The 14,312-nt window shown below is 39.7% G+C and overlaps 1 protein-coding gene across 3 annotated transcripts in view; it reads left to right on the forward strand.

The window, feature by feature from the left end:
• dennd3a (DENN domain containing 3a) overlaps positions 1-14,312 on the forward strand; it is a 48,833-nt gene that overhangs the window by 32,660 nt on the left and 1,861 nt on the right. The window contains exons 14-24 of one of the 3 annotated variants that reach the window (XM_088929704.1): positions 43-567; positions 1,379-1,471; positions 3,354-3,613; positions 4,163-4,333; positions 5,348-5,477; positions 5,967-6,074; positions 8,793-8,932; positions 10,145-10,305; positions 10,795-10,934; positions 11,146-11,264; positions 12,737-12,874. In XM_088929704.1, the coding sequence (XP_088785830.1) occupies positions 43-567; positions 1,379-1,471; positions 3,354-3,613; positions 4,163-4,333; positions 5,348-5,477; positions 5,967-6,074; positions 8,793-8,932; positions 10,145-10,305; positions 10,795-10,934; positions 11,146-11,264; positions 12,737-12,874 (1,985 nt within the window). The remainder of the gene's footprint in view (positions 1-42; positions 568-1,378; positions 1,472-3,353; positions 3,614-4,162; positions 4,334-5,347; positions 5,478-5,966; positions 6,075-8,792; positions 8,933-10,144; positions 10,306-10,794; positions 10,935-11,145; positions 11,265-12,736; positions 12,875-14,312) is intronic. The other 2 variants (XM_088929705.1, XM_088929706.1) reach the window with 2 other exon arrangements.

Below are 14,312 nucleotides of genomic sequence, written 5' to 3' on the forward strand. Positions count from 1 at the left end.
TCTTTATGTCTTTTTCTCCATGTACGTATACATTCTGCGCAGCACTTATGATTCCCAAGATGCCCATCACCCTGTTTAAGCTCCCAGAGTTCCCTGCGCCCTTAGTTTACCATTATGTCCAAAACTATTACTCGGAACTGATAAGCCTGCTGGGGAAGGCTATTGCCAGTGTGCCTACGGAGAATTCCACCCTCCTAGCCAGATACTTCTACCTGCGGGGCTTCATCAACACCATCAGCGGGAAGAAGCTAGACGCTCTGAGCGACTTCCAGAACCTCTACAAGACGGACATCGAAATCTTTCCCACGGACCTGGTGAAAAACCTGGTGGATTCCCTGGCCCGGGAGGAACGGGCCCAAGCCGATAAGCGCTCGGAGCTGAAGCGGCTGATTAGCAAAATGAAAAAAGACAACGAGCGGGACCTGGTGAAGTCGGACGACCACGTCAAGAAGTTTGAGCTCCCAAAGAAGCACATGCAGCTGGAGGATTTCGTCAAGCGGATCCAGGAGTCTGGTATAGTGAAGGACGTCGGGACAATTCATCGCCTGTTTGATGCGCTGACTGTCGGTAAGTGGGAGTGGGTTCCTCACAGGTCTTACGGAGAACCAAGATATTTCAAACGCGAGTGCCTCAGGGCTGAATTGGAAATGGTCAGAAAAACAAGGAGCGCTGTTGCTTTTTTGTTCTTATTATAAACCCAGGTTTCTTGATCTGTTAACAACCAGTCATTTTATTTTACTTTTTTTTTCTGGCTTCTGACCATGATTTGGCAGTTCCTGAGGAAGAAATGAGTAGTGGATGGAAGGACATGAGAGTTCAAATAATTCAAATTCCTTCAGAAGACAATGAGAATGGAATGAGCAATCAGGAACTAAACTGTCTTTGTGTATGGAATGCAGGCAGAAGTATGCTTGTTTGACCTGGTTGTTCAGTTTACTGTAAGATGGTAAATTGCTCAATTCCATTTATTTAACTTTCAGGTGATGTCTTTGAATTTGATGCTTTATTGGTTCAGACCAGCTGTAATCTTTTACGTTGATTGCCAATTTTTCTTTTTCATTGTGTCATAATCATGTGTGCCTGAGGTGATTATTGCAAGCTTTTACCAACTAAATCATAGGTGACCGAGAGCCCTGATTTGCCCTTCTAATGAGTCTGCAGTACATGCTACATTATGATTGCAGCTTCCTACAAAATCAGTGACTTATGTTCAGTATATGTGTTCGTGTATGCTGTTGATCACACATATATACAGCATGTATATATGCAATCACATTATATATGTATATACACATTTATGTTATCATACATATACATGTGATTACTTAATGGGTGCATAGAATGCTAAATCTGACTGTCCCTTAATCCACTTCATTAGAATCTTTTAAGAGTGGCTTGAGTTGGCAAGGTCTGGATGCAGCAATGAGGGCATCTTCGCAATCTGTATTTTACCTTGATTCGTCTCTGGATGGTAAGCAAAGCAAATGTGAGGCTTGCAAAGTGGCTGTGCCTGTCTGAATCACAGCTTGGGAATGGGAGGGTCGCTTGCTTTCACAAGTCCTTCTGTTTGCTCTTCGAAGTCTGCGTTAGCTTTTTTTTTCTGCTACACTTTTGTTGCCGCCAGGCCTTGCAAAGATTTTGTTAACACGCGAAATAATTTATTTTTCAACATTTGTGCTCTCTCCGCAGTGTTTGCATTGCTACACGTCAGCTTCTGAACTAATACGTTTTCTCTCAGCCGTGTTTGGGCTTTATTTTAAGAGTTTTGTGTATTTCCTGAGTTTTATTGTGTATCCTGGGTCTCAATGTAATGTCATGCAGAGATAAATCTGTGTTGAAATTTGTGAGGAAGGAAAACAATTTTATAACAACAGTAGGTTTGCTTTTGTTTCTTGCAAACACTGTACTGTGTACAAAATTCAGATTATTCATAGCCAAGACAGGGAAGTTGAACTGGCTGGTTTAATTTGTCTTTCAAATACTCTGTAGTATTTGGATTAGCATTCTAGATGGCACTATGTGTGTTTTTAAAGCCCCACACAAGTAAACGTGTATTTATATATACAGTACATATACAGTATGTACATAATGTGTATCAGTTCAGGTGAGTAGCTGCGTCAACATGCGTAGGCTGCAAAGGAACAAGTAATAGGTTTATTCCATGCTGAAAAGAGAAGAAAGAAAACGCAACGTTTTGGCCGTGGAGCTTTCTTCATTTTTGCAGCAAGTATTCTGCTATTTTTAAAAAAAGCTATTTTCCAAGTCAGTATAAAAGAGAACTTAAAGAGACTGAACAAAAAAAAAGCAGAAAGGCAGAAGAATTAAGCAGCAATTGGAATTTAAAAAAAAAAGCATTTGCTTGGTTCTGTAAGTGGTAAGTGGAAAGTTAGTGTCATGAAACAAAAAGGGCCTTTTTGATTGAGCCAGACCTTGTAGTTTTTTTATGTTGTTGTAAAAAGCAGGCGGTCATCTTTTGATTAAGGCCTCTCCTTATCAAAACATTATGTAGTTCAATGAAGATGATGCCCAAACATACAAAAGAGCTTGTTTTTACCATTGACAAGGCTATTGTGATCTTATATGAGATATTTCAGGAGTAAATATATGAAATATATTATTTTTTGGTGTTAGTCTTGTTTTAATTATTCCTTATTTCATTGTCGGAGATGTTTATGATCAGTTAAATTATATAACCTGCATTCTGAATGTTACGTGAATTGAATTCATGAGCTAGTTTCAGCCCTTTTGAATTGTTTTGCTTGTTGGTTATTACTGTATTTTTATCTTTGGCGTGCTGGTTGTCTTTTTTTACAAGGATAGCCTACACATAGGTTTTTTCCCCTGTACACAGAACTAATTTCACTACTGGTATGCAGGTCATACTTTGTTTCCAATGATTTTCATATTTATGTCTGTTCTTGAGGAGAGTTTGAGTTGATTGTAGAATTTAGTAGCAAAAATGCTAAGATAAACCATTTTTTTTTATTTTGCAAGAATATGTAAAAGGCTTGTAAAATATTACTATTGCCATTCTTTCTGCTGTGCAGTAAACTTTCTAATGTAGGTTTAGAGTAAAACAATGCAGAACAAGTACAGTAGGTCTACAAGTTAAAGTGTAGCCAGTATTTATTCAGTACATCAATCAGACAAGTAAAGCTGATTGGAATGGTAATGTTTGTTTTTATTGGGAAGCGTAGCAGGGTGGTATTTTATAATAAAACGTCGAGCTAAAAGCTTTGTACTTTTTCCACTTTGTTATGAAATACCAAAACTCTGGCCTGCATAGTTCAATCTCATTGCGAATGAGTGAAAAAGAAACTCTGGGGCTCTTTTTTCTGTTGCTTTCACCCCAGGCCAGCAGAAGCAGATTGACCCTGAGGTGTTTAGAGTCTTCTACACTTTCTGGAAGGAGACAGAGGCTGAAGCCCAGGACGTGCACCTCCCCGCCGAAGTCATAGAGCACCTGGACACCAACGAGTGTGTGTACAAACTGTCCTGCTCTGTCAAAACCAACCATGGCGTGGGCAAGATTGCCATGACGCAGAAGAGACTCTTCCTACTCACAGAAGGCAGACCAGGCTACATTGAGATCAGCAAATTCAGAGACATAGAGGTAGTTCACTTCGAACTGTGAGGCATGAATTTTTTCAAATTTGAAAATGTTTTCAGAAACACCCCCCCCACCTCCCCCAGTTTCCTGCAGTTTCTGAATGGACAGTTTGACATTCAGCTGACATGTTATGTGCTATCTGGTGGCAACATTGTCTTGAAACCACTTTGCCCAGCTCATTAATGAAACCGGGGTGGTGACAAGACAAATGTGGTAACACTGTGGCAGGGTGACACAACTAGCCACCCGATACCCTCTGCCGTCTTAGCTAGTAGTAAGCAAGAAGAAGGAACGTCTCACACAAGGCTTGCAGGAAGGATCAGCCGCGTTAATAAACCTGACACCTCAGATATTGTTCCTAAGTTAACACACAGTGTTTGCACTGGAGTGTCTTTCCAGTCCCAACCCCAGGTAGCTTGATTGTTTTTGACAGTGGCTATCTTTCATGAAGTTCTTTTTAGTCTGCCCAGACCCAGTATAAATTAGTACAGTACGTCCAAGTTGTTCACCGGAAAAAGAAATGGCAACTCCGTGTCTGTGTTCTTCACACAGGAAGTGAAAATTTCTTCTGCGCCTTTCCTTTTACTGAGAGTGCCTTCGTTGAAGATCAAGACGAGCTCAAGAAAAGAGGTTTTCGAAGCCAATCTGAAGTCAGAGTGTGACCTGTGGAATCTGATGGTGAAGGAAATGTGGGCTGGGAGGAAGATGGCGGATGATCACAAGGTTAGAGACCTCACATACATGCGTGTTAGGAGGAAGAGCAATGACCAGCAGTGGACAAACACACAGGTGTCCAGAGAGTGAAAGAAAACCTAGATTATTGGGACTGAATATTCTTATTGTAGTATATTTATACTATACTCTCATTATAGTATATCTACAACAACACATTTTGGAAGAATTTGAAGGTAAATTTAAAATAATCAATTCCTTAAAGGCACTTGCCATTGATTGAGTTGAGCTTTATGGCCTCAGACATTTGTTTGTTCGAATCTGGGTCTTGTCACGAGCCATCCATGAACGGGATTCTCAAGCACAGTGGTGCACAGTGCCCCCAGACGATGGGTTAGGATTAATCGGCCAGGACACAAGACAGAAAAGTCACACGTTTCTCTTGGTCAAGCAGTTGAGGAGCACAAAAACGCCGAAATTCTGTTGTTGAGTGGATGATGCACAAGGTCTTGTGTGAGCATTGCCAGTAATAGTGGGTGCTTTTGGACAGGAAACCAGGATCCAACCCCTCCCTTTCCTAACAGTCATTGGAAAGTTCCAGTCAGTCTAGAGCACAGCCTGGGGCTTCATTACTGCCCTCTGAGCTGTAGGTGTTGTCCTGCCTTCCACAGAGAGGCTTTTTACACCTGAACCCCTCTAGAGCTGGACAGCTTTTTAAGAGTGTTGTCATCCTCAAGTTAAACTGCCAGCCAAGGAGCTTTGTGAAGAAGGATAAGGACAGGTTCTTTTCATATCTCATAAAGGAGGCATTGGCTTAATGGGTTCACACACGCACCACACATGTACGACTGGGGTTTGATTTTCTTGATGAATGTTGTTAGCTGAAAGTACCAGCAAAGTTCACTGAAGAATTACTTCCAGAAACACAGAAAGGGCAACAGTATGGGCCATAAGAACAAAACATGAACTTCAAACCTCATAGTAAACAAATTGAATTGAAGTGTCTATGTGTTTTCAGGACAGGGCACTGTATGATTACGTATTAATAGTTTCTGTTTACTCTAGGATCCGCAGTACATGCAGCAGGCTTTGACAAACGTTCTGCTCATGGATGCTGTGGTTGGTTGTCTTCAGTCACAGAAAGCTATCTTTGCTGCAACTAAGCTGGCATACTTCGACAAAATGAAGCATGAGGGTATGTTTGGGATTTTTTTGTTGTATAACTGTGGTGCACTAACGGCCCAGATACCACATTTCCACTAGCCCACTTTGAGGTATACCTCAGACAGGCTGTCTGGCTGAAGGGTGTTTCCATTTTGTACTGAGGAGTACACCCGTCAGGGCATAATTTGCAGTTTCTGAGTCTCAAATCCAGGTGAAAGTATCCTCACGTAGCCTGGGAATGCAGTGTCTCTATTGTTTCATTCAAAACAAAAGATGAGTGAAAGCGAAACAAGAACTTGAAAGCATCAAAAGCACAGACTTACAGACCTCCTCCAAGGTGCTCTTTTAAAGCTTTGTTGCTCTTAATAATATTTGAAAAATTCAGCAGTGCCGCCCCTGAAAGCAAATATTACAAAATGCCTTTGTTTGCTAGCAGGCTAAATTGAGACCATTCCTGTCATTCTCAAATGTAATACAAGCTATATCTGTGTCATCATCTCCCCATTTTGTTTTCTTGTAGTTCCTATGATGGTTCCCAAAACGACATCTGAGACCTTGAAGCACAAGATTAACCCGTCCCTGGATCTGACAGCTCCTCAGGCTGTGGATGTCTTGCTGTACACTCCAGGTAGGACAAAAGAGGCGTCTTGCATTACCAGTTTCCTGGTTACTTGCGTCATCGCTTCCCCCAGGGCTCTGCTCTCCACTGCAGGCTTCAGTAACAGTGTTAAGTTTCAGTTTCTTCAATAGCCTTTGAGACACCGTCAGAAAAATAGAAGCTTCTTTTTTTTGTTTATCTGTTGTACTTCACTTGATAGAAGAAAGAGGAAGAGCTGACTACCTAAAAAGCCTAAGTGGCTGTAACTTGTGGGACATTTTGTTTTAAATGTCGTGACCTGTGGACGTTACATAATTGTTCAACATTGTGCAGTTTGTTCACTTACAATATACAACTACTAGCATGTTAAATAATATTAAAAAAAAAAGTGGTAAGCTGAGTGGTAAGCTGAGACAGAGCAGTAATACTTCAAGTCAGGTAGTAAAGTTCTGAACATTGGAAAAACACATCCAATGCATCAGATGAAAGACAATGAAGAAGATTTGAACTCTAAACAGTCCTAATTTCTCATTTTCTACATTATATAATGGATAGTTAAGGAGGCTGTGTAGACTCCTTTCCAGTAAGAACAAACAAGGTGAAGCTTTTGTACAACACACTAGTAAGAGAACTGTAGAATTCTACATCAGCATTAGAACTTAAAAAAAGATTTTAACTAGTTATTCTTATGTTAAGTCTTTTTTATTATTTGTGCTGTCTAGAAGATATAAATGATGTGTTAGCTTCTACAGGCTGTTTCCCATTTTGTATTGATAGTGTATTGTTTTCTATCTGCATTTAAAAACTGCACTTGTCTTCATCATACGTCTCCATGCTAAATCTAATGAGTGCAACATTCATTGGGTCTAATACATCACTCATTACCCTGTAAATAGCCCAAAGGTTTCCTGTTATTATCACGGATTCATTTTACTTCATCTTTCTTTACTTTTTTACTTAATATTTAACAGTCATTTTTATAAAGTGCTATCATTCTCCATATAGTTTTAATTCATGTATTAAACCATGTGAGCCATTTCCTGCTACTGTTTGATTTGTGTACTCTGGAGTTAAATCTGTTTTTTCCTTCAAAAACCTTTGGACTGTTTACATCCATTGTATACTGATTCAATATCCATCCTATTTCCTATTTTACTTCTCTTACACTGATTCATGTCCTCATAGTCTGCTTTCCTGAAATTGTGAACGTTTGCTGTGTACTTAATTTCTGTACTTGAACCCTGTACACTTTCGAATTATACATAAAAGCATTCCATATTATGATCAGTTTCCTAAGAATTCTCTCCCCTTTGTTTTCGTAACTCTGTCTTGATTGTTGAAAAAGACTATGTACAGTCATTAAAGCGCTTTGAGAAGCCACCTTTAAAGGCGCTATATAAAATAAAGTTTATTATTATTATTATTATATTAAGCGTGTCTACAGTTTAACATTCTGTTGCTGACATTCCCATTGGTTTTCCCCAGACTATGTGAGGAAAGTTAAAGTCTCCCATGAAGACTTCTTCTTATACTCTTATATTCTTAAGTTCTTTATTAAGTGGGAAATTATAATTGATAGCTGAATTTGGAGTTTTGTAGCATCGTTATATATTTTTTTAAAGTTCAAGTCTCACTGAGCAATACAGTTTCTGAGACCTTTGCTTTATCTATCTCAGTTTCCTGTGCACAATATTCTTTTTGATGCTACTGTACATCTCCCCCTCTTCCACCTTTCCTGTCTCTCTCCGATAGGTTCCAGTAGAACTTATTTTCTCTTCAATTTGCTATGGGGGCATTTCAATTAAAAAAAAATATAATTTTGAAAAAGACAAAATGTTGGGTTTTTTTTTCTTGATTAAAGTCAAAAGAAGGCTTTAGATAATTTTACAGCTCCATAAACCTCTTTACATTAGTTATATCAATACAACCTGTGGTCATGCATGCCCACAGAACTTCCTCTTAAAGTATTTCCTAACCTTAACCTTTACCGTAACTGCAGTGCTATAAAAATAGCCTGTGGAAATCGCTATACGGATGATTTAAAAAGCACCTGTTAGTAAAACCCAAATAGGAAAGCAATAACATAATACTGACAACTGAGCTGAAATTGACTCAAGTAAAGCAAGTCTGTCTGTGTGTTTTTTTTGTTTTCCAGTGTGTTCATTTAACAAGATTAAGTAACTTTAAGCAGAATATCTTTAGAACTAGTAACCTCAGGAGAGCTTTTTAAGCCTCCTATTCTGAACCATTAAGTTAAGTGTTTTGCATTTGCGGCAAACTCGCACGATTGTGTCGCTGCAAGTGATCTCAGGTTGACCTCATGCCATTAGTAAACCTGCTGGGTGAGAACCACACAGTGTTAAAGCATTTGACCCATTTGTGGGCTGGGCATTTCCCTCATGGTCAGTCGCAATGCAATTTTCTTATTAACAGAGTACATGTTGAAAAACGCATGGGCATTGCTAAATAACAGCTCATGGCTCTTTCTATGACTAGAAAAGGCATGAGGAAACAACTCATCAAAATTGTTACTACATAGCTTTAAGGTTTGATCATAGGAACAGTTTTAATTTGCACTTTTACCACATGCCCCGTGTATTTCTTACTTTTACCTGTGATGAGACATGCAGCTTCTTTTTTTAAGCTACACAGATACGTGGGATACGCCATCTTTCTTAAGCTGTTACTTGCCAGACCCTCCTAACTGGCTGCACTAACTGAAGCCATTTTCCTGTCCCCTTCTTTTAGGCCAGCTGAGTTTCTCCGATTCCGGCAGCGATGGGAACCCAAAGCTATGGTGTGCCCTCAGCGATGGGAAGGTAGTGGTGTTCGATGCAGCGAGCTGGTCGATACAGCAGAACTGTATTCAAGTGGGAGCCACCCGACTGGTAAGATCAGAAAGAAAGAACCTTTTGAAACCTCAGTACACCATTGCCACAGGGAACCATGACAGAAAGAGCCCTCAAAGATCACAGATGTTGCTTTCTACTCTTTTACTTCCCCACTCTCACACATGTGTCTTCGTACAGTAGCTAAATTTTGAAAAGGGAAACAGAATAAAAACATGCAGACGTATGGTTATGGGAAAACTACAAGAAATGGCTGGGCCTAACAGCTCACAACAGCTTTGGCTAGTTTAGATTGTATTGTGTTCACTTCTAATAAGAGCAGCTCATCTGTTAAATCGAAGAGATGCCCAAGAGGCGCTGTTTCTCAGTCAGTGGTGTGAAGCCACAATTGACTTTTTTGGTTATGTTGAAGTAGATGTGACTGAAATAAAAAATCTCAGGAAAAAGGAAAAAGAATCATATTTTTTTTTCATTTAAAGAGAAATTATCTCCTTTTATTACTAGTTTTATCTCCTTCGATTTTTTGAGTCTAGATATCTAAGAGTTGATAACCTAATCAATACGAATACAGATGTTGAAAGTCAGAAACCTGCCTGGGCAAGCAAATCTGAGTTGCTTTTACATATCAGCAATAGTTTTTTTTAAATTTAAGCTTACATGAAGATCACTTGGCACTTAACGGAAGTATTTAGAGATTTTCTTTGTGGAGGAATGGGTTAAATTATGACTTCCGTCTGTGTCTCTACATGGTTAAATACAGTAAATATGTTTATCTTAATTTAGAGGTAGAGTGTCTGAATTTCCCAATCCGCTGTGTGCTTAAAATAGGTTCCTTTGAATTTCACAGCTTTCCATGCTACAATAGGAGTAATATAGATTAAAGGGTACTGTACTCAACAAGATGGACAGTTCTCATTTCTGAATGTGTCTGAACAGTTCTCATTTTCTTCTTAAAGCAGAGGCTGCTATCTGCTCAAGAAAAAGTTGTGGATTAAGCTTGGTGCATTAAGTATTCTTTTGTTGATTGATAAGGTCTTGCAGATAAAGTTGTTCCACTCTGTCGCCCTCTGGTGTTTCTGTTTTTATTTTTCTTGGTTAAAAAACCCAGCTTGCTTACACTAGAGACTATAAATAGTCCCATTTTATTAGAGCTTTTACAGAAAGACGATTAATTAACTGCTGTATGTTACTTCTTTTTTTCTGTAGATTAAGTTATTCAGAGACTATAAACACCTGTTTCTGTTTGTGTAGAACTGCATGCTGGGCTTGGATCAGAGCCAGGTGTGGATTGGCTCCCGGGATTCTGTCATATACATCATTAACATTCGGAGCATGTCCTGTAACAAGCAGCTGACCGAGCACCGCAGTGAGGTGACCGATATAGCCACAGAGGAGAAAACTGACAAGTTCAGGTAAATGACATCATCATCATCATCATCATCGTCTGTGCGATACAGCACTAACATGATTTTGTCAGTAAGATCACAAATCCGCCTTCTTTAAAAATAATTTATATTTATTATTTACATTTTAGAAGTCCATTTTTTCTGATCTGACCAGAATTCTTTATTTTTATCATTTAAAAAATATTTATTGTAAAATATGTTTAAATGATTTAACAGGGGAGCTCAGCTGGTTTATTTCCTAGATCCTAGAGTAGCATCGCCTAAAACAGTTGAAATTGTTGATAAATGAAAACTCCTTCTTGCTCTCCACCTAGATTAATCCTAATGTGAGTTTCTAAATCTTATAAAAACTTGCTCACTTAGTCCATAACTCTTATCAAGCTGTATTGTACTCTCATTTGACGTACTGTATTTAGTGAAAGTCTGCAGCCAATAACTACAGTACATTCTGTAAACATGACTTTTTTTATCTCCAAATTATGTAACCCTTATTAGCCAGATGCAAGCCTACTCCTGCAGCGCTGACGGCACCGTAATTGTCTGGGATGTGTTTACACTTAAAGTCAAAAAGCAGTTTCACGTGACTTGTGAGAGACTCACTTCCATCAGGCCAATCAATGGAACACTGTGGTGCTGTAAGTATACTGTTTAATCTTTCTTTACGACTACCAGTTTAGTTTTCATTTCCTTGTCTTTTTTTTCAGTCATTTGTAACACAAACTCCGATCCCATCCATATTTGACTTGTTTGATTCGTATTTTGGATAATGCTGTCCTAGTTGTTAAGTATGTAGTCCAGTCGAGGTAGGTTAGTTATGAATGTTATGTCCTTTGCTTACATGTCTAGGTGGTAAAGACTGCATCGTAGAACTCAGGAAAAATGGAATGACGAATCGCAAGATGACACTTCCAGACCATCTCAGAGACATTCCTACATTCTTCTGCAGTTTCATACTGTTTATCGAGGTGGGTACAGTCTATTGACGTTACTCACATGTAGTGGACAAAAAAATGGAAACACCAGGTTAATGAAGGACATCGATTACATTGAAAGGAGGGGCTTCCACACAGGCTCATGGTTCGTGGGACTCGCTCGTTAATAAAGCAGATACAATCCCAACATGCTTACGGTCATGAATAAAAAACATGGACACGGCTGGGTTGACTTTAATTATGGCTAGCACAACTGCAAGAGAAGACGTCGGGGACTTGGAAAGGGGTGAATGTTGGGGCGCCTCTGTCAGGAGCTTCAGTGACCATGATGGCTGAACCTGCTGACGTTTCACGAGCAGCAATGCCTTTGGTGGCGACTCCAAGGGAAAGACATCATCAGCGACAGGCTACGGTAGATGCCCAGCATCATGTTAAGTGACTTTACATTGGAGTTTTACCATCTTAAAATAACTTTGTTTGCAAAGTGTCATGAACCAAACAGTCACAAGGGTCATTTCTGATGTAGACAGCACTGCAAGTTAAAGGAACATGTTTTTTGGAATGAAAGAAGTGTTGGTCTGACTTGTATTGTTTTTTTAATTAGCTGGTCTGACTGATTAATTTTTTTAATAAGTACTTTAAAAACTTTATTAAAATGACCTAAATCAACCTTTTCTGCTGAAGTACTTCATCGGAAAGCAAAACCGATCAGACAGATGAGTGATTGCTGGGGAAAATAGTTGATTGATTTTGTCCTTCGTTTCTTCTTGAATTAATTCATCTTTGCCATTCCAAGGGAGGAAGAGGGGAGTCCCCTTCCGGGGATGCTGTTTCTTCTGTTCTGTGTACAATTCTACCACAGACTATAGTATCTGAATAGTGAATGTGTTCAGAGGGAACAACACCAGAATGATGTGATGTTAGTAACCATGACTCTCAGTAAGAGGTGGTTGGACTGGTACATGTACCTCATGCAGAAGAGCACTGACTTTGGTATCCTAAACTTAATAAGATGCCTCCACAGTTAGGCTTTATTACACTTATAAAAATAATTTTCCATGAATATACAGTATACTAACTGGGGGAGGCCTTATAGTGCAGTGGATAGCACTTCTCCTTCACAGTGCTGTGGACCTGGGTTCGATTCCCAGGGTGCTATCTGAGTGCAATTTGTATGTTGTTCCGATGTTTGCGTGGGTTTCCTCCCACAGTCCAAAGACTTACAGGTAATTTAACTGGCTTCTGGGCAAACTGATACTGTGTATACACTGTGAAAGACTGGTGTCCCATCCAGGGTGTATCCTGCCTTTTGCCTGTTGTTTGCCTGGATAGGCTCTGGCTCCCCCCTAACCTTGAATTGGAGAAAGCAATTAGAAAATGGATGGATATACGAATTTGAAAAAGCTATGTATGGTTTTGCATTTTAAACAGTAGGCACGGTCAATGTGCAGCCTAGGCCCTATACAGCAGTGTGGTGTCAGAGCCCGATCCCGACTGTGTTTCAGAAGGACCAGCTGTGGACAGGCTGTGCTGATGCTGGTGAGCTGTGCGTCTGGCATGTCAGAGACCTGACAAAGCCCTTCCACAGGATCCAGCTGCAGGACTGTGCCGGCGTCAGCTGCATGATAAAGGTCAAGAACCAGGTAATCTCTTCCCATTGCTATAGAAAAGAGTTCTCCGTTATCGGAGACAGATCATAACAAAAGGGATTCTGGAAGTTCGGTCAAATGCTGATCACTACAAGAAATACAAAGGGGCAGCATACTTCATACGTTGTCATTAACTCACCTGGCACAGAACTATCACAGTTTCCCTCCCTTATGAGGAATGAACTAGGGAGCCGCTGCAAGGGTTCAGTGTAGGTGCAGAGAGGGGAGTAGGAAGGATGTGCACAGAGATGTGGGCAGCCAGGGAGTATTTGTATGTAGGAGATAAGCAGAAGTACGAGATAGGAATTTGACCTTCTCCTGAACTTCTTTTTAACAACATTTTTATAAGTAACTCGTAACTTCAAAGTTTGATTTTCTTTTTTCTTTGTGTGCTGCAGATACAGTGGATATTTTATGACAGATTTGGTAGATTCAAATGTTTCCTGTTTACAGTTCAGTCTTGGGGAGTCCTGGGGAAATCTCTGTCTTGTCAGAAACAGTATTTTTAGATTATATTTTTTTATTAAACCATTAAGACATCTCCTCTTATATTCAACTGTCTGTTAGACCAAATAAACAGCTTAAATGATGTTTATCTTGCCCAGAATCTGACAATGGACTCTAAGTCACTTTAACTTCTGAAGTAGGGAAGGTATATCTCAGATAAAACCTTCATTCATCTCCCTTAATGTGTGATACTGTAAATGTTTAAAGTACAGAAACAAGAGCAGGCTAGCCAGAATAGACTTCCTCCTGTTTATACTGAATGTACACTATCTGTTTAGTTTTCTGAAGTAGAAAAGGTTCATGTCAAATATAGTCTTCAGTCATCTCCAGAACTGTTCAGTCTTGCTTCTCAAGGGCTGCAGACCTCTTGAAAGTTATTTCGGGGTTAGAAAGAATCGTCACTGATGAGTGCTTTTCAAACCACAATGAAAGTAGAACATACACAGTAACACTTCAAACCTCCAATTTACATCACAAAACCGGTATGCACACCCCCATATTCTGCAATTCAGAATTGTAGATGTAGGCTTGTGGATACATTTCTTTTAAGAAATATCTCGACAGTGTTGCCTTTCAGTGGACCTTGCTTGTTAACCCTGCATGCAGATCATGTTGGAAAATTTCTGCGGTGAAATGTCTGCAGCACAACCTGTACATATTCGCTCGTACATCACATTGCATTAGTCATTACAGTGACTAGTGAGCAGGAAGGGCCACTTCACATTGCAATTTGCGCAAACCCTCTCTCCCGTCCGTGCCAAGACCAGGACTTTTTGACAACATGGCGAATATGTAGTACTTTCACAAAGTTCCTGATTTTGTGTTTTGTGAAATGTTGCCAATTTATTTTGCTGCCGAGATTGAATAACTGGTCTGAGAAATTGGGACTGTAGTTCCCCTTTAAAACAGTAACACCATAGGAAAT

This window comes from Atractosteus spatula, chromosome 12 (genome assembly GCF_055471065.1).
Source record: "Atractosteus spatula isolate fAtrSpa1 chromosome 12, fAtrSpa1.hap1, whole genome shotgun sequence".
In the NCBI taxonomy this organism is placed as follows: Eukaryota; Metazoa; Chordata; class Actinopteri; order Semionotiformes; family Lepisosteidae; genus Atractosteus; species Atractosteus spatula.